Genomic DNA, 21,618 nt, shown 5'->3' with positions numbered 1-21,618 from the left:
CAGAGAGGACTAACAAGGACAGACAAACAGATTAAGTCAATTATATCGACCCCAGTGCGTAACTGGTACTTATTTAATTGACCCCGAAAGGATGAAAGGCAAAGTCGACCTTGGCGGAATTTGAACTCAGAACGTAGCGGCAGATGAAATACCAGTAAGCATTTTGTCCGACTTGCTAACAATTCTGCCAGTTCACTGATAATAATAATAATAACAGAGATAATATTCATAATATTGATGTTGATAGCATGATGACAGACGAGTGAAGTTATAAGTTATTTAAATACCACAAAACCTCATGCTAGCACAGAGCAAAACAAAATTCTTTGTAGACAGGTTGATGATGATGATGATGAGCAGAGGATAAATCTGAACGGGGTTAGTCAATACTATCAGCCCCAATATTTGACTGGTACTTTAATTCAGCAAGCCTGGAGGGATGCTTGGCAAAGTTGACCATGGCATGATTTGAACCTGGAAATACCTCATAATATTTTGTTGAACACTCTCATGATTCTGCCAATCTAGTACTCTTGTAATTAGAAGTAATGCAATTTAATTTCAAGAACTGGTTGTGCACACACACAAACATAGAACACAGAGAGATATATTTTGATGACAGGATACATTTAATATAAATATAAAACATTGACAAGTATCAGTCCATTTAATACCATGCATTCGAACACATAAATACTTTAGTCTTTAGTTCCATCTCAATGTTCTGATGGAAAAATCCCACACAAGTCCTATAAATAATGTGAAATGTGGTACATCCATCATAGTGTCTGATGTAAATCAACAGAAGAGAAGGCAATACCAACAACATTTATGAAACATTTCAGATGGTGATATAAAAAAAAAATCATCACTGTTTATCTTTTACTTGTTTCAGCCATCAGACTGGTCATGCTGGGGCACCGCCCCGAACTGTTGTCCAATGTGATAGTTTTTATAGCAGTATTAATATTCATTTTAATGTGTTTGGTGATGTAACACCTTCAAATATGGACAGAAGATGGTTTTCAATAACATTTTGAACTGAAAATAGAAGATTGAATTATTTGTTATCATTCAACATAATTAGAAGATAATTAGAAGAAGATAAGCAGTATACATTATTTCAGTATGTCCTATAAGGATGGAAAACTTGAGTTTATTCCAATAGGATTTGATTGGAGCTCACAAAACAATGGAATATAACCAAACACAATAGGGTGTTTTATTAATTTTACCATTTAGGAAGCAAAGGCCATACATTTTAGGGTCAGAGGGAATCAATTTAGTTGACTCTGGTGTGTGTTTTACTGACCACTCTTACAGAAGGGTGAAAGACAAGGATGACTGACAAAATTCGAAAGACAAAATTGAATATTGCAATAATAATAATTACCTACCTGATTTGTGATTATGACTGACAGCTAAATCCATAGCAGTCAGTTGATCTTCATTTGCCATGGTAAGATCAGCTCCTGCTTCTAGCAGTAACTTCACACAACTGGCATGGTTATTGTTGACAGCATACATCAATGCTGTGTTACCACTCTGAAAAAAAAAAATAATAATAAACAGTTCTCTCACATCAAAAACACAAATATTTTCAACTTATAATCATTTACACAACCACGACATAAAAGAAAAAAACAAATGACTTTAATGCAGCAGTGTGCAGTGAATACAAAGATACAGAGTGTTGCAGCCAATGAGGGAGACTGCTAGAAAAAACAGCTGAATCTTCCTCACATCATATTCTAATGTCTTAGCTCTTTAATTACCATGTTTTTTGTTGAAATACTCTGTTTTTGCTTCACTCATCATCATCATCATCATCGTTTAACGTCAGCTTTCCATGCTAGCATGGGTTGGACGATTTGACTGAGGTATGGCGAACCAGATGGCTGCACCAGACTCCAATCTGATCTGGCAGTGTTTCTACAGCTGGATGCCCTTCCTAATGCCAACCACTCCAAGAGTGTAGTGGATGCTTTTAAGTGCCACTGGTACAAGGGCCAGTCAGGCAGTACTGGCAATGGCCACGCTCAAATGGTGCTTTTTATGTGCTACCTGCACAGGAGCCAGTCCAGCGGCACTGGCAATGACCTCACTCAAATGTTTTTTCACGTGCCACCAGCACAAGTGCCAGTAAGGCGACGCAGGTAACGATCACGCTTGAATGGTGTTTTTTACGTGCCATCGGCTCAGAGGCCAGCTTGTTGCTCTGGCAACGATCACGCTTATATGGTACTCTTAGCGCTCCACTAGCATGGATGCCAGTCATCGAATTTGATTTTGATTCCAATTTGAAAATAATGAAAAATTTAGTACAGTAACTAAATCCATTATGAAGCTGGTGTTGGAACATAGATTAATGTGAAATTTTGATGGATGGTTGTAATTTAGCAAATTAGCTCGTTAGAAAATCTCTATGAGAGATTAAAGTAGTAATCATAATGAGAAGTAATGCTTGTTGCCACTTAAACATGGCTGTTCTGTAGGAGCCAACGTTACTGCTATTTTTAACTCCAGGAAGATACCTCATCCAGCTGGTTATTTGATGCAATCACCTGGAGGAGACATCCTCCTGTGGTTAAAAATAGCAGTAACACCAGTTCCTATGGAACAGCCATGTTTAAGTGGCAATAAGCATTACTTCTCAGTATGGTTACTGCGTTCATCTCTCATAGAAATTTTCTAAATTGCTAATTTGCTTGTTGCAAGGTCAGTGGCTGATTGTCACTTGTTTTCTATATACTGTGAGCTGGAGTGTCACTTGTTCTCTATATATTACAAGCTGGAGAGAACTACTGCTATCTCTAATGAATGAGTATCCACCATCGAAGATGACCACAAAGAGATCGAAACCATAAGGTCTGGTGGTGTCATGGCTGGAAGATGGTAGGAGTTCACTTCCCTGCTTGCAATATAGCTGGAGGAGGCACCCTCCTGGGGTTAAAAATAGTAGGCAATAAGCATTACTTTGTTGTAATTTAGATTACTTTAAAACTGGAAGTTTGTACCATAGAACTTAATGAAGTCTATGCAGGTTGATATAAAAAAGGTTGACCCTTATGTTACCATATTTCTGTTGGAAAATTCTGCTTTTTTTTTTTCTTTTCTTTTACTTGTTTCAGTCATTTGACTGTGGCCATGCTGGAGCTCTGCCTTTAGTCGAACAAATCGACCCCAGGACTTATTCTTTGTAAGCCTAGTACTTATTCTATCAGTCTCTTTTGCTGAACCGCTAAGTTATGGGGATGTGAACACACCAATATTGGTTGTCATGCGATGGTGGGGAGAACAAACACACACACACACACACACACATATATATATATATATACAACGGGCTTCTTTCAGTTTCCATCTACCAAATCCACTCACAAGGCTTTGGTCGGCCCGAGGCTATAGTAGAAGACACTTGCCCAAAGTGCCATGCAGTGGGACTGAAACCCGGAGCCCAAGAAATAAAAGCTAATTTATCATTATTAAGCTGCTTTTTAGAAAATAAATTAATATGAAATTTTGATTTAGATCACCTTAAAACTTAAAGATTATATCATAAAACAAGGGTTGATGTCAAGTGGATTCAAATCATCATCACTTAATGTCTGTGTTTCAGGCTGGCATGAGTTGGACAATTTGACAAGAACTGATGGGTCTCAGGATTGAATCCCTGTCCCACTGTCTGCTTTGATAAGGTTTCTACAGCTGGATGCCTTTCTAACATCAGCCATTTTACAAAATGTACAGGGTGCTTTTTTTTATGGCACCAGTACAAGAGAGATAACCATATAATTCATCATGTCTATGGTACCTTGTCTCTGTAACATATAACTAATCTTTGTATGGCATCTCATCTTCATAACATTATATCACTTAATCTGCGGTACCTCATCAGGTAACATCATACTACTTACTTCACCTATAATAAACTAGTCTTTGTAACATCGCATAACTTACCTCGTCTACATAGTTCACTTCCATACCAAGTTTCAGAAGTAGTTTTACTATATCAATGTAACCATAGCAACAGGCAAACAGTAAGGCATTTTCACCCTTGTTTCCCTGTGCATATGGATTAGCACCATTTTGCAGCAGATATTCCACTGTCGCTAACTGACCATTGGCTGCAGCCCACAGCAGAGCAGTCAAACCTTGTTCATCAGGTTTATTTATGTTGAGATCTGGAAATACAACAAAGAAGATACAAAAGATGTAATTCAATTTTCTTTTAATATGATTTTTAAAAATCTTTTATTCTTTTATCTTTTACTTGTTTCAGTCTGTGACCCCAACTCAACCCTCAGGGTTTATTTTTTTTAAAGTCTGGTACTTATCCTTTTCGTCTCTTTTTTCCAGACTGCTAAGTTACAGGGACATAAACAAACCAACAATGATTATCAAGCAGTTATGGAGAACACACACACACAAACAACAGTCTTCTTTCAGTTTCTGTCAACCAAATCCACTCACAAGGCTTTGGTTGGCTATAATAGAAGACCCTTGTCCAAGGTGCCATGCAATGGGACTGAACCAGGAACTATGCTGTTGGGAAGCAAACTTCTTACCATACCTGTACTATTAATAGTTTAATTATTAATTAGTGGTTTAATTAATAATTACCAAGATTAGCAGAGTGATTAGAATGAGTCCAAAATGGCTTGAAATATTTAGTTACATCCCTTCATGTTCTGAGTTTAAATCAACTTTGCCATTCATACTTTTAGGAATACCAGTCATACTAGGGCATATTTAATCAATTATACTCCCCCTTTAATATTGGTTTCAAATTTTGGTACAAGGCCAGCAACTGTTGTGAATTTCTTAGAAAGGAGAGTAAGGGAGCAAAAATCGTTTGTGGGAGCTGTGCAAACCATGTGCAAAGACACTGCCAAGAAGGTGAGAGTTGGTAATGAAGAGTAGTGGTTGTAAGTTCAAGTTACAATCTTTAAGGTGGATGTAGCCAACTAATTATTTGGTTGCTACCCACGGGCTCAACAGAACATTTAATCTGCTTCACCAAGAAAAGCAGTGTAGTAGTTATGGTATGTCGTATGGGGTACATTGTGCTGATGAGTGTATGTTATAAGAAGTATATTATGTGGAACACAGTGTAACAATTAGTGTGTCATGTGTGGTCGAGGACAGCTTAGTGAGGTAGAATACATGAAAGTTTGTTGTGTGGTGTGTAATGAGGCAGCCGGAACATGTGTGGGGTAAAGTATAGCTATGATGATGATAATGGTGGTGATAGTGTTGATGGTCATGACAACAATGATGATGATGACAGTGATGATGATAGACAATAATAAACAAACCATTCGTGATAATAACAGTGCTGTTAACAATGTGGATTAATATAAAAAAAAACAACCCACTTCCAAATGTGACAATGATGTGACAAGTAACATTTTGCTTCAACCATGATGATGATGATGATGACATTTCTATATAACCAGTAACTAACAACTCACAACTCTTCCAAAGTGAGTATAAAAACAATTACTCACTGTCAGTGGATTCCTGCCAGAGAAGAACCAGTTCTCCTTGTGCAGCTTTCTGGTGAATACTGATATCTGTAAAAAAATGTAAAAAGAATGTCAACAAGGAAAAATTTTTCCTGGGGCTGATCTGTGCCTTTTGACGTCTGTTATTTCTCCATCTGGTCCATTTCTTTGACATTGACATGCTGCCACTTTGGGTGGTCCTTGGCAATTGTCTCCTAGATATTTGCGTCAATAGACCATCAGAGGAGAGCAGCCTTGAGTGCATATGTGTCAGAGCTGATTTAACTTTCCTCAGTAGTGATGATTTTTTTTTTACACATGACTACCGAGTAAAGTAGAGATGTTGTGTGTCAGCAAAAATGTCGCAGAAATAGTTCTAACAATGGAATAACTTTTATGCTGTGAAAAAAGGAAGTTTAGTGTTTTGGAAAATATAAGACACAAATCTTATATTACAAAAGAGAAGCTGATCTCCAATTGTCAGTCTGTAACAACATATATGCAGAGAGAGGGAAGAAGGGGAGGAGAAGTTGATGCTGAGAGAGATATACAGAGAGAGAGAGAGAGGGGGAGAGAGAGTGTGTGTGAAAGATAAATAGGTGGTGTTGTCACCTTAGTAACTAACAAGTTTCAATTAAATTTTAAGTGCAAGTCTGTGAATACAATGCAACACTGACTTCAAAAAAGACTATATATATATATATATATATATATATATATATATATATATATATATATATATATATATATATATATAAAAGGGCTTAGTAAAATAAATTACTTTGCCGCATACTGAACTCATTAGAAATAGCAGCTAAAAAAAACTTTTTTAAAACTATTTCTAATACTTAAAGAAAACCTCTCTCATATAGTGTTTGCTCAATTCAACTCACGCAAATATGGGGGTAGAGACATTAAAAAATCAAGTGCAAAGGTTATTTGAGAACGTACGTTTCAAGATTAGTCAACACGACACTTCTATCATCAGCTCAGAACTCCCTGGTTTGGATTTGAAAACACTGAAAGTAGGAGCATACCCTTTCGGCCTCCTCTCGCTTCCGAAGATCTGCTCGCAACTAACAGTGCCAACAAACTCAAAAATGCAAGCATACTGAACACTTGGTGAAATTGATTAATTAATTAATTTTACCCTCAATTGTTGAAATTATAATTCATCTCTCTCTATATAATGCCGCGGATTTTACCGAAAAAAGCATAGTGTTTGCTGATTTTAACCCACGCTGGTGGAAAGGGGAGAGCAGAAATTCTTCGCTTGCATTTTTGAGTTTGTTGGCACTGTTAGTTGCGAGCAGATCTTCGGAAGCGAGAGGAGGCCGAGAGGGTATGCTCCTACTTTCAGTGTTTTCAAATCCAAACCAGGGAGTTCTGAGCTGATGATAGAAGTGTCGTGTTGACTAATCTTGAAACGTACGTTCTCAAATAACCTTTGCACTTGATTTTTTAATGTCTCTACCCCCATATTTGCGTGAGTTGAATTGAGCAAACACTATATGAGAGAGGTTTTCTTTAAGTATTAGAAATAGTTTTAAAAAAGTTTTTTTAGCTGCTATTTCTAATGAGTTCAGTATGCGGCAAAGTAATTTATTTTACTAAGCCCTTTTATATAATGTAATAATTTGAATTCGCCTTAAATGGTCCCTTTGCATACTGAACACTTGGTGAAATTGATTAATTAATTAATTTTACCCTCAATTGTTGAAATTATAATTCATCTCTCTCTATATAATGCCGCGGATTTTACCGAAAAAAGCATAGTGTTTGCTGATTTTAACCCACGCTGGTGGAAAGGGGAGAGCAGAAATTCTTCGCTTGCATTTTTGAGTTTGTTGGCACTGTTAGTTGCGAGCAGATCTTCGGAAGCGAGAGGAGGCCGAGAGGTATGCTCCTACTTTCAGTGTTTTCAAATCCAAACCAGGGAGTTCTGAGCTGATGATAGAAGTGTCGTGTTGACTAATCTTGAAACGTACGTTCTCAAATAACCTTTGCACTTGATTTTTTAATGTCTCTACCCCCATATTTGCGTGAGTTGAATTGAGCAAACACTATATGAGAGAGGTTTTCTTTAAGTATTAGAAATAGTTTTAAAAAAGTTTTTTTAGCTGCTATTTCTAATGAGTTCAGTATGCGGCAAAGTAATTTATTTTACTAAGCCCTTTTATATAATGTAATAATTTGAATTCGCCTTAAATGGTCCCTTTGCATACTGAACACTTGGTGAAATTGATTAATTAATTAATTTTACCCTCAATTGTTGAAATTATATATATATATATATATTATTAGTAAGTTATAAAACAGAGAGATCTAATGGATACAAATTAATTTATTAATTAACATATTCACCTACAGCTCTGTTTCATTTCATAAACAAAATTAAAATTACAAAACATATAAATATATTGGTGAATATGTTAATTAATTAATAAATTAATTTGTATCCACTAACTTAATAATGATATTTTCTAACTTAATAATAACTTGATAATAATATTTGATATTTTATAATATTTTAAATAATATATTCATTGAAGAAATATCACTTCAAAATACAATATATTAAACCAGTGTATCTTGGATAAAAATATGTCTATAAGAAGTCTAAGTATCCTCATTGTGACTGTATGTATGTGTGTGTGTGTGTATGTATGTATAATACATATAGTTATTTTGTTTTGTGTTTGTGTGGTTGGGGTGTTTCAGTATGTCTTTCAACACATAGACAATGTAACACAGACTTTAAAAAAAGACCTTCACTATGACCGATTTATGAAGATACATATACATACATAATTAACAAATATTTTTACCACCAGCAATGTGATGTGTAACATACGAGTTATGAAAAATAATATATGAGAATTGATAAACTCTTACTCTGAAATATTGATGGTGTTGTCGTTTGTACATTACCACGCTGTAGGTTGGTGATCACAGTAGAAGGCTGAAAGCAGCAACAACAAAAATATTAAGACAGACAGGCAAAGAGAAATTCATATGTTCATTAAAGGTTAGCATATTTAAGTAAAGAGTTAACAGGAAATAAAAATGTGAAGAGAAAACTATAACAGTCAATGATTAAAATCCTTTTCTTTTTTAAAAGTGATTGGAAGACTAGGAAAAATGCCTTGCAATATTTAGTTAGGGCCCTGGCATGGTCACCTTTGACTTCCATCCTTCTGGGGTTAACAAAATTAAATATCTAACAAGTATTGGGATCAATTTAACCTGTACTCTCCAACGTAAGTGATCTTATTATCTCCACCATTTAATGTCCCTTTTCCATACTGGCATGGTTGGGTGGTTTGACAGGAGCTGGTGAGCCAGAAGACTGGATGAAGCTCAACTGTCTGTTTTGGTATGGGTTCTAATGCTGGATGTCCTTCCTAACACCAACCATTTTATAGACTGTACAGGTTGATTTTTATATGACACCAGCACCAGCTATGTCAGAGTAGTTGTTGTTGAGACAGCATTCACCCGGGGTGGGTTGAGCTGGCTTCATTCATCCTCAACGCTGCATCTCTCACAAACGCCGATCAGACCTGGCGATTTGAGGCTAACGACCGCATGATCTCCAACCACTCCTTATTCCAGCTGCGAACGCTGTAGATATGGGGGCCCAGGTTGGGTTCCAGATCAGCCTTGACTGTCATCAGCCAGGTTTTTCGTTGTCCACCACATCGCTTTCGTCAACCCTGAAGGGGAGCTGGGGCAATTGCTTCGTAGATGAATTCTCCTGGTTGACGACGGAGAGCATGACCCAGCCAACGCAGACGTCTCGTTAGGATGACTTGTCGGAGGGAGGTGATTTTGCACTGGTGTCGCACCGAAATGTTAGAGACAAAGTGATGCCATTGGACACGAAGGATGCAGCGTAGACAGAGGTGATCGAAGGATTCTAGTAGCGTAATATCTTCCACCCTCATCGGCTTATGACTCGCTGCTGTAGACATCATCATTGGTCATTATTGCTTTAACGTTCACTTTCCCATTCTGGCATGGAGCCAGATGAAATTCATGAAGACAGATTTTCTAGAACTAGATGCTCTTCCTATCACCAATACTTGCCTGTTTCCAAGCAAGATAATATTTCCCCATGACTGGTTAAATTTTCAAGGAAAACTGAAGACACTTTCTAAAATAGGTTTGATATTTGACTAGTACTTTATTTCATTGCCACACTCTCTTCACAACCAGCAAAAGAATGAAGAGCAAAATTGACATTGGCAGGATATGAACTTAAAATACGAAGAGTCAGAATAAATACCATAAGGCATTTTGACCAACACTCAAATGATTCTGTCAATCCACATTGGCTTCAAAATAAGTGTTTCCAATAAAAGAGCAAGGCCATGAATATGGGTGGAGATGGGCCCAACCAGGGGTAAAGCCAGGGGTAGACTGTTAACTTTTGATATAAACATATCTAGCCAGTCTTCCTGATGTATTGAATTTTATATTAGATAATGCTAGAACTATGTAAAATATATATACATATTTAATATAGTTTACGACTCTTCCATATCGATATACATACATACACATTTATACATGTGTGTGTGTGTATATATATATCTGTAAATATAATATGTGACAATTATTCGGTAGCCATAATAAAACTCCGCGTTTCGGATGTCGGGGTGCAAACCCACATCGCCATCTCTTCAGTTATCTGGACATCGAAAGAATGGCAGCGTGGGTTTCCGCCCTGACATCTGAAACTTGGAGTTTTATTGTGGCTACTGAATAATTGTCACATATTATATTTACAGATAAATTTCTCTATTTACATAATATCGAGGTCTCTTTCATTCTTTTGTTGTCTTAACATTTCTATCAATATATATATAGAGAGAGTAACAACACAAATTCACTTGTGCTGGTGCCATGAAAAAAGTGACAAGTACACTTCCTCTATTCGCAGGGTAAAAAAAAAAAATCCCAAAACATACATAAACCAATTCAGAAAAAAGACACACCTGGGTACTTAACTGGAATTTGTGAAGAAATTGAATCTCTGATGAATTTACTTATCAAAACATTTTTTAAAAAGAAAGTACCAACAAAGGATATCAACTTAGAATGGTGATTGAGCTGATGTACCCTTCAAAACCACATCAAAAATCAAGATTTGCTGAAAACCAAAGTATATTACCTCCAAACAAAGCATTATCCCAAGTACCTACCCTGAATGGTGATGGGGTCACTTTGATGGCTAGGTCAGACTTTCGGTTTTTGTTGATTGCTGAGTATTTCTGCACATGAGATTCTCCTGGAAAGAAAAAGAAACATTAAAATTATTAAGTTTAGTTGACATTGATCAGATATTAGACAAGACAAAGAGTTTATACTATACTATAATGTGCTGAACAACATATCTATAGGCTTTGGAGCTAACATTGGTGCAGACATGGCTGTCTGGTTAAGCAATTTGCTTCCCAGCTGCCTGGTTTGGGTTCAGTCTCACTGTGTGGTACTCTGGACAAATGTCTATTATAACCTCAGACTGAGCAAAGTCTTGTGAGTGGATTTGGTAGACAGAAACTAAAAGAGGTCTGACTGGCTGTCTGAGTGAATTTCGACCTCCTTGTCTTGGCAACATGAGACAGAGTTGTAAACAAGTGCTTTGCTATTCAAATGGTCTCCCTTGTGTTCAGTCTTCTGTATAAACATGTTCAGCTTTGGGAAAATATTGCCATGACTGGAAACAGGTGAAGGGTGTCGACAGGAAAGACAGATGACCATAGAAAACCTGTCTCAATAAATTTCATCTGACCCATGCAAGCATGGAAAAGTAAAAAAAAATGTTCCTTCTCAAGCCATGCCAGGCTCATAAGGGCCGGTTTCCTGGTTTCAGTGATGTAGAAATTCCCCACTTGGATGGGATGCCAGTCCATTGCAGGATTACTCATATTTGCTAGCTGAGTGGACTTGAGCAAAGTGAAATGAAGTGTTTTGCTCAAGAACAGAATGTATCGCCCAGTCCAGGAATCAAAACCACAACTTTACAATCATGAGTTCAACACACTAACTACTAAGCCACGTGCCTCCACATGGAAAAGTAAATGTAGGAATAATGATGATGGTGATAATGATGATGAAGAAGAGAATGAGGAGGATGGTTACAACTGTACATATTCGTTTGTACAATAGATGTGCAGACAGAAAAAGTGACAACAACTGTGTGCATATTTTGACTCCTTTTGGAATGTTCATAAGCAGCTGTGTATAATCATCTTAACATATTGTGTTGACTAAAAGACCCATGGCTGTTAGTTGACAAATTTTTCTGCTTTGTAAGAGTAATTTTCTCAGTATTTCTGCTGTTCTATCGGCAATTCTGCATTCCGAAAAAAAAAAATCCAATTTGTATTGTTCAGTACACATTATAAAAACGAATGTTAGTTTGCTTATACTTATATACACAGAGTTGTGCATTTAGCTATTTAGCATCTAAAATTGCCAATAAATTTGTCAGCGGGCAGTTTAGCTTAATGGTAAAGTACTCAGCTGGAGACTATGAGGGATAGGGGTTCATGTCCCATGGCTGTTGACAAATTTTTCCACTTTGTAAGGGTAACTTACTCAGTATTTCTGCTGTTCTGATGGTAATTCTGTCTTTGAAAAAAAAAATATAATCTAATTTGTACCTATAGATATGTTCTATAATAGATCATAGCAAAGAAAAGAAACACTTCTAACACAGTTAATTTAATATTTCATCTTTCTGCCATGAAAACATTAATAAAATATGCAAATTAGTGTATGTGGTTTGTTCTTTGTTCAAAAGACTGAGAGAAATAGTACCTTTCTTGGAAATAAATGAAGGCTGGTGATAGGAAGAGCATCCAGGTGTAGAAAAATTACCTCAATAAGTCTTGTCTAATCCATACTAGCACTGAAGGCAAGTGTCTTCTATTATAGCCACAGGCTGTCAGTGAATTTGGTAGACAGCAACTTAAAGCCCATATATATATATATAAATATATATGAAAGTGAGTCTGGAGGGATATATTATTTGGATGGATACCCTATTAACCCTCCGTTGAGTTCCAGTTGATGGTTAACCCCAATGATTAATTCATTTTGAGAACAACCAAATACTAGATGGCCCTGATGAAGCTGCATTGGAAACATGTGTAGATCATTATAATATGCTGTATATAACAATAAAATAAATGTTATGGAAGTACAAGTCTCCATACTCTTTATTATTATTATTAATATATATATATATATATATATGTATGTATGTATGTCATTATGTCATCTGTTTTCCATGCTGGCATGGGTTGAGCAGTTTGCCAGGAGTTGGCCCAGGCTTTGTTCTGTTTTGGTATGCTTTCCACAGCTGAATGCCCTTCCTAAAGCCAATCACCATACAGAGTGTACTGGGTGCTTTTATGCAGCACTGGCACAGGTGCATTTACATCACTTACACTCTGCCATATATGACCACTGACATTACCCATTCATCGGAGCATACTGGCTTCATTTCTTTCAAACCTTCACATATCCTCAGTAGTTACAGCTCATGTCTCATTGCCATGTAGCAAAGCTGTTCATACATAGGCCTCATGCAATCTGCCTTTCACTATGAGGGAGAAGCCTGTGTGTGAGTGAGTGAGTGTTTGTTTGTTTACATCAGATAGTCTGAAAAAACCAGATTAAAGAAAAACATATTGGACTGGAATCATTATCTCTGAATAAATAACAAAAGAAAGCATGATCACAGCTCTGAATCTCTTTGCTTGCTTAGTTTTGACTTGGAGTTAAATAGCAACAATAATAATAACAAAAACAAAAGGAATTTTAACCTTCAGCCAAGACTGTAGCCACTTCTAGATCATTGAGTTCCTGGTCACTGTCGATAGGAGACATGAGGTGGTAGGAACGTCCATTGGTTAGTTTCTTCACTGGGCTAATCGGAACTCTGCTTCTACTGGTTACATGCTGGAAGAAATGGAAAATAATAAAAATAAATTAATAACTGTGGCACAAGAATTGCTGCATGGTTAAGAAGTTTGCTTCATAACAATGGTAACCATGTGGTTCTGAGTTCAATCTCATTGCTTAGCGACAACATTATATAGCCTCCAGTTGACCTATGCCTTGCCAATAGAATTTTGTAGATGGAAAATATGTGAAACCCTGTGTGCATGTGTATATATATTTAAATATGTGTGTGTGTGTGTTTTGTGAAGCACTCCGTCGGTTACGACGACGAGGGTTCCGGTTGATCCGAATCAATGGAACAACCTGCTCGTGAAATTAACGTGTAAGTGGCTGAGCACTCCACAGACACGTGTACCCTTAACGTAGTTCTTGGGGATATTCAGCGTGACACAGAGAGTGACAAGGCCGGCCCTTTGAAATACAGGTACAACAGAAACAGGAAGTAAGAGTGAGAGAAAGTTGTGGTGAAAGAGTACAGCAGGGATCACCACCATCCCTGCCGGAGCCTCGATGAGCTTTAGGTGTTTTCGCTCAATAAACACTCACAACGCCCGGTCTGGGAATCGAAACCACGATCCTATGACCGTGAGTCCGCTGCCCTAATCACTGGGTCATTGCGCCTCCACGTGTGTGTGTATGAAGAGGGTGTTTGTGTGTACCTTTGTTTTGACATCATGTGATGATTGAAAATGAGTATTACAAGTGATGTTGTTAGTTTCCTGTGTCTTCCATGACAAAATATTATGCTGCTTGGTAGCAGGTTGGGGTTGGCAATAGGCAGGACATCTGTTTGTTGAAAATCTATCTCAACAAATTCTATCTGACCCGTGAAGCATGGAAAAGTGATGTCAAAAATGATGATGGTGTCACTTTTTTGTGGTTGGGAGGTACCCGCCAAAGATGTAATGAATGTAAATTCAATGTTTACTTGTTTGTGGCCTGGCAGACTGTTATAATTCAAACAAGAGCAGTAGAATATTTAGGCCACTACTTACTTTTGTAGCAGAATCTGTTAACTTGTATCCAGGTTCTTGTGGACTTGGGATCGCTACTGTTGACTGAGGTGGGGGAAACTGGGTTTTTGTTTTGTCAGTCATATTTCTGGAAAAGTCAAGAAGAAACTGCAGAAGAGAAAATATCTTGAAAGTTTTAAATTTTGGATTAAAACATATTCCTATGTCTAACTACAATAAATACATCACTGCCAAAGAAAGATAAACACAAGCTCTCCACCTCATTCCACCACCAACCATAAAACTAATTGAAAGAGGAACAACATTAAACCCTCAACAGTAACCAAAGATTAATTATCCTTGCTCCATTGATGAGCATAGATGATAGTGACAACAAGAAGTGGAGGAGATAAGGAGAAGAAAATGCGGTATGACATGCTGGTGAGTAGCTGCAGGAGTGGATGAGGTAAAGAGAGAGGCAGCCACAGTGTATAGAGATGGTGAGATGTGGTGAGATAATTTGGTGACATAATGGAGGTAGGTGACCAATGAGAGTCTGGGTGGAGAGAACAGAATTAATCAATGAATGATGCATAGAAAGAAAAGTTATTCTGGGTAGAGAGGAAGTGGTATCAAGAGAGAATTAAAGTTAAGATGATGGGGAGTGGCTGTCTTGAGGAGGAAGAAAATTGGAAGAAGGACCCAGTTGTACATATATATGTGTGTGTGGAGATGCATAGCTTAATAGTTAGGGTATTCAGCTTACAATCGTAAGGTTGTGAGTTTGATTCCAAGCTGTGCATTGTATCCTTGAGCAAGACACTTTATTTCACGTTTCAGTTCACTCAGCTGACAAAAATGAGTTGTACTGTAATTCAAAGGGACAGCTTTGTCACATTCTGTGTCATACTGAATCTCACTGGCCTGTTTTCCACTCAGCACCCTTGAACTATGTCTTTCACACACACTCTCACAGTGCACATCCAATAGAGCAAGCTCACTTCATTTCTTTCAAGTCCTCTGCAACCAAGGTCCATGTCTTGCTACCATCCAGTATCGTAGTTCTAACATAAGTGGGCTTCATTCAGTTTCTGCCTACTAAATCCACTCACAAAGCTTTGGTTGGCCTGAGACTAGAGTACAAGATGCTTACCCAAGGTGCTGCACAGTAGGACTGAACCTGAAGGCATGTTGTTAGAAAGGAAACTTTAAAGCCATATGCCTACATCTGCACCTATATGTATGTATGTATTTATGTATGCATGCTTCACCACTTTGTCCCATGTCTTCCTGGGTTTACCACTACCACAGGTTTTTTCCAGTTAGAGATCGGCAGCTCTTTACACAGCTGTCCTTGTTCATATGATTCACATGACCATGGCAGCACACCTGATACCTCTTATGCCTTTTCTCTCAAGATGCTTACACTCTGTTGAACATGCACACTGACATTGCAAATCCAGTGAAGCATACTAGCTTCATTTCTTTCAAGCCAATGCATGTCCTTGGCTGTCACAGCCCATTTCTCACTGTCATGTAGCATAGCAGTTCGTACACAGGCATCGTACAATCTTCCTTTTACTCTGAGAGAGAGGCCCTTTGTTGCAAGCAGAGAGAGGAGCTCTCTAAACTTTGCCCAGTCTAATCTTATTCTCACAGCTATGCTCTTGGAACATTCACCTCCACTACTAACTTGGTCACCTAGATAACGGAAGCTATCTACTACCTCTAGCTTGCCCACCTGGCAGTTGATGGAGTCTATTTTCTGCACATTTTCAGTGTTTATAGTACCTGTGCATCTTCCACATACAAAAGCTAGTTTCTCTGTTAACCTTCCTCTGATATTGCTGTACCATTTGTGTCCAAGGCTTACATCAGGTGCATCTTATGGAGTTTCTACCGACGCCTTTTCTACAGATTGAGCAGGGACATCTACCTGAAGAGATTTGTGATTTTTCTGCCTTCCTACTTACTAAGACTTTGGTTTTTACTAGATTAACTCTAGGGCCCTTCGATTCTAGACCTTGCCTTCATACCTGGAACTTCTCTATACATACACACAAACATATATCTTTTACTTGTTTCAGTCATTAGACTGTGGCCATGCTGGAGCACTGCCTTGAAAATTTTTTAATCAAATGAATTGACCTCAGTACTTATTTTTTAAAGTCTGGTACTTATTTTATCGATCTGTTTTGTCAAACTGATAAGTTACAGGGATGTAAACAGACTAACACCCGTTATCAAGTGGTGGTGGGGGACAAACACACATATAAAAGTAAAGAACTCTTTTGGGAATGAATGATCATGGAATTGAGCCTAGAAAGTTACCCTCCCAGGCACAAGTCCAGGCAAAGTTGTTTATGGAAGATCAGCAGTGGCCCATGCATACTAACCCCATCTCCCCACGCCACCAATGTTATCCAAGCTGATACATACAACTTGGCACCAGTGATATCGCAACTCCTTTGTACAACTGAGTGAACTGGAACAACAAAAAGGGTCTTGTTCAAGAACACAACAGGGCTCGGCCCGGGAATCGAACTCACTACCTCATGATTGTTATACCGACGCTCCAACCGCTGAGCTATGTGCCTTTATACACACATACACACGGGGTTTTAAGTGCCCTAGGTTATAGTAGAAGACACTTGCCAAGGGTACCATCCAGTGGGACTGAACCCGGAATCATGTGGTTGGGAAGCAAGCTTCTTACCACACAGCCACGCCAAAATTATTACTGAATATATAAGTGTGTGTGTGTGTATTCGTGACCCAAAACATAATGTATGACAGTGTTCTGACGACTTGAATTACCTGGTAAGGTAGCTAGTCTTTCCATTTAGCTAGAGTTATCTCCCCTTTACATAAAGTCATTAGAATGTTCTCGTCGCTTTGTATATATTTGTATTTTTAAAAAAAAATTTGTAGTAAATAAACACATAGGAATTAAAATATCTTGCAGAATGTATATTTATATGTACTTAGATATATGGACGGAGTATTGAAATAGCCATAGCTATCACTACTTCATGGGGAGGGAAAAGGGCAAGGAATTTCGATGCGATTTTCTTTTAGTATTCCTGTATTACATGTTTAGCTCTAAATTTGAAACTTTCATCCTGTTTTGTATTTAATCATAATGAGTTTACTGCTGCAGTGATTAGGTGCTTTTCGTGCAAAGAAAGTTACAAGTGAAATAATTTTTTGTACCTGAATTTTTTTTTTACTTTACCCCTCGCCCCAATTCTTTGCCCGTTTCTTTCCCTAAAAAGTAGGGATAACCATATCAAAACTCTGCTGTTGTTTAACAAGTATAAAACAAACACTTTTTTTTTAAAATCACACATCCGATTGTAAACGTTTCGAGCAATAAATTTCATACGACAAATATTATATATATGCATTCATTATACATTATGATAACGCGAGGTTTGACAGCAGAAGTCATGTTTACGAAAAACAATTTTTTAAATCTAAAACTTCGTTCCAAATATTGACAAACAATCACATCGATTTTAAGTCTAAACTTGGTGTCTGCAGCGTTGTCGGTACCCAGTTTTAAACATTTCTTCCAAAACCATTAGTAGTCTTTTTTTTTTTTTAGTTAACCAAACATACTGAACGTCATAGAATTGTCAAAAGATCAAAGATAATCAGATATGCCGACTGACCAACCACATATACACACATTGAAGTCTCATGACAGCCAATTAGTGTCGGACAACTACACACACACACACCTCGAATGATATATATGTATCTAAGTGTGATTACTTATCACTAATATTATGGAATTTACATAGATTTTTGTTTTGTGTCATTTATGGTTGAAATAAATAGAATTGTCAAAAAATGTTTTCATTCTAGTTTACACACACGCACAAAACCAAATACATATGCATTTACATACACACATGCATCAAAAGAATGTATTGATAGATAGATAGATCGATCGATAGATAGATAGATAGATAGATAGATAGATAGATAGATAGATAGATAGATAGATAGATAGATAGATAGATAGATCGATAGATAGATAGATAGATAGATAGATAAATAGATAGATAGATAGATAGATAGATAGATAGATAGATAGATAGATAGATAGATAGATCGACAGATAGATAGATAGATAGATAGATAGATAGATAGATAGATAGATAGATAGATGGATGGATGGATGGATGGATGTATACGGTGAAGATACCAGCTTACGAAATAAATAAAACCACATCTTCGAACAATAACACTTACACGATGGAATAACAAACTGATGGAGGAAATAAATAAATTGATCTAACCAATCAACTATACTGTTATTAAAACAGAACTTATTAATAAATGTACCAGAAGCGTTTCCGCACACCTTTTAACACGGGGTTATTTCATTGGCTGAGATCCATTAACGCATGCGCACTATCATAAGAAGGTTAGATTCGCTACTGAGCAGAGGTGAGAGTTGTGGGTGAGCAAAAAGATTTAATATCATCGAAAGCGAAGAGATCTGCTGTTGTTTGGAAAGAAGTGAAGGAAATAGAGAGAAGAGATGAGTCGTAAGTTGCTCATTGAAAGTTTTCTTAATGAATACTGTTTTTATATTATATTCATATTTGTTTCTATTTACTCGTGTTAGTTCTATGTTTATAGGTGTTTCTTTTTCTTCGAAATAATAAATCTCCGCCCGCCATGTTTTGTCCTACATTTGTGTTTGATCGTCAAATAATTTTCGCTTTCTTTCTCTCTCTCTCTCTCTCTGTTATTTTCTCTCTTTTCTGTATAATGAATTCAGATACTCTGTGTTTATGTATATATTCTCACACACTGCATTATAATAGTTTCTGTAGTATACATACGCACACTGTATTCAAATAGTATATTTTTATACACACGCACACACATTTGTATATTGACTTGGGAAACCAAATGACTGAAATAAGTTTTCCCCACACCGATCAATTTTCTTTGAGCAAAGTAAATTTGTTTATATTGTGTGTGTCTGTTGCAGTATATTCGCATCCTTTTTGGGACATATTTTGTTTCCATATTCTGTTGACGTTTCCAGTTTTCCATAGACCCAATGCCAGTAACGTGCTTGTGTGTGTATGTATAAGCTTATATATATATGTATATATATATATATATGTGTGTGTGTGTGTATGTATGTATATATGTTGCTGGAGATAAGTCTGGAACAAACGTCGTTTGTATTTTCACACTAGCTGATAGATAAACATACAATGTTTTTTTTTCATTCTCAACGCAAAAACAAGACGATTAGAAGTGAAAGATTTAAAAGTCAACAGGAAATATCTGAAGACAAAGTGTATGATGTCTTTTAGGAGATAAAGAGCCTGTCCCTAACTAACAGTAAGTTTTTGGAAGGTCCTACTTTGTCTTCTGGACTTTTGAAGGATTAAAAGCAATGCTGACCTGGCGGTGAGGATATTGTGATCGGAGACAAAGGAAATTTGCATGTCATTTTTGACATCCACCGCCCCCCTGGAAGGTATACAAGATGTTTGTCAACATATATATTGCAGTGTGTATATATATATATATATATATACACACATGCCATTTATACATATTTTATATGTACACACATGGACATATATGCATGCTCACAGGTGTTTTATATATATATATATATATATGATACACAGACACACACAACACTCACACGCACACATTGTCAGATTGATGGACGACCTTTTGGTGATTTTGGTACCTTTATAGATATAATATGGGCCTGGCCAATAACATGCAAGTCACTTATTGTGATTGCTTTGAAACGGCGGAACCTTTTAGATAATAAACAGCTGATAACTTTTATCGGAGAAATATATGAGTACCATTACAGTATTTCGAACCCTCTAATTTTAGTAACAAAAAGTATTTGGTAACCCCTGCGATTATAAGCGGCTTCCACTGAATGTGTAATATATATATATATATATATATATATATATATATATATATATATATATATGTATGTGTGTGTGTGTGTAATGTTGGGTATAAAGTAATGATTAACTTTGGATCTATGTATATATGTCTACCAAATGTTATGATATAATTGGACTTGTTTAGAATACATATTTTTCTTTTTGCACTCTTACAAAATCACTTTCGCAGTCAAATGTTCTTGCATCTAGGAATTTGTAGGAAGTGGTTAGTTTTCGTAGAATTTGACCTCTTGCCGTCGTTGGAATATCGTGGACTACACCGATGATAATAATTGACGGAGTTTTGGATCACTTTCCCGGGATTTTGTCATTTAAATTTTTTCCCGTGTGTGTGTGTGTTTTCAAAAAAAAAAAAAAGGAATATTTTAAAACCTTGAATTTATCAAAATTTCAACTTCTCTCCGTTAGTTTTTTTTTGACATTATCCGGTTTTTCATTTTCTCTATTTTTGTGTGTTTGAAATATCGGAGAAACGATTCTCCTAATCCTTTCAGAAAATTTCTAAACTTTTATCCCTTCAATCTGTTTCGAATTAAAAACTGTTTGTTTATTCATGTTTTTAAAATTCTTGAAGAACACGAGCGTAATAAAGAAAATATATGAGATTATTTATTAGTCCCCAACTGTCAATGTTCTGAAGAAGTCTTAAACTTGCATTTGTGTAGAAGCGAGTGGACACGGGTAATCTCTCAATACAAGTGACGAAATGCTTAACCCTCTCAGATCTGGACCCCTATGTCTAACTTTACTCTTTACCTGGGTTCCTGAACAAAATAATAAACAGTTGTATACACAGCCCAGTAGTAACTATTGCTAGGCCTATGTCTCAACTACCGTGCAAACTAATGGACATAATCTCTTACGCACACACACACACACAAATACCAGAGAATAACAATAATAGAGGCTTGTCTTTCAACTAACGTATTTGACCCGAATCATTACTTTCCTCATTACTTTCGCCACTTAAATTGTCCGAATCACTCATTCTCTGCGTAAGGCCAAACTCATCGTCCGAAAAATTACCATCAATAACTTCCTCAATTGTAAGGAGTCTGGGCCTTGTTCATTTACCAGGCTAAGTAACGGGTTCGTTACACGCTCGTTTCATCGCAAGAATCTTTTTTTTTTTTTCTCGATTAAAAACAAAAGTCAACAATAACTATGGGGAAACGCCATTAACAATGAGTCATAACACATTCGACTACA

The 21,618-nt window shown here is 36.8% G+C and overlaps 1 protein-coding gene across 1 annotated transcript; it reads right to left on the bottom strand.

Annotated features, from left to right (window-relative positions):
* Positions 1–608: 608 nt before the first annotated feature.
* Positions 609–19,895, bottom strand: LOC115218006 (ankyrin repeat family A protein 2). The gene is made up of 9 exons (XM_036508033.1): positions 19,874–19,895; positions 14,480–14,605; positions 13,346–13,481; positions 10,715–10,800; positions 8,403–8,469; positions 5,511–5,576; positions 3,961–4,184; positions 1,398–1,545; positions 609–1,041 (listed from the first exon to the last, which is right to left on the bottom strand). Exons 2-9 carry the CDS (start codon positions 14,579–14,581, stop codon positions 971–973), a joined length of 900 nt encoding a protein of 299 aa, XP_036363926.1. The 5' UTR covers positions 14,582–14,605; positions 19,874–19,895; the 3' UTR covers positions 609–970.
* Positions 19,896–21,618: the final 1,723 nt, after the last annotated feature.

This window comes from Octopus sinensis, linkage group LG12, assembly GCF_006345805.1.
Source record: "Octopus sinensis linkage group LG12, ASM634580v1, whole genome shotgun sequence".
NCBI lineage: Eukaryota > Metazoa > Mollusca > Cephalopoda > Octopoda > Octopodidae > Octopus > Octopus sinensis.
The sequence above is the reverse complement of the archived record's forward strand: the minus strand, read 5'-3'. Positions and strand labels throughout refer to the sequence as shown.

Coding starts and splice junctions, on each gene's coding strand:
- LOC115218006 (XM_036508033.1), bottom strand. CDS start 14,581: ATGACTGACAAAACAAAAACCCAGTTTCCCCCACCTCAGTCAACAGTA. Junction 8,470..10,714: donor TGACCCCATCACCATTCAGG/GTAGGTACTTGG, acceptor TGCTGCTTTCAG/CCTTCTACTGTGATCACCAA. Junction 1,546..3,960: donor AAGTGAACTATGTAGACGAG/GTAAGTTATGCG, acceptor TTTTTTTTTCAG/AGTGGTAACACAGCATTGAT.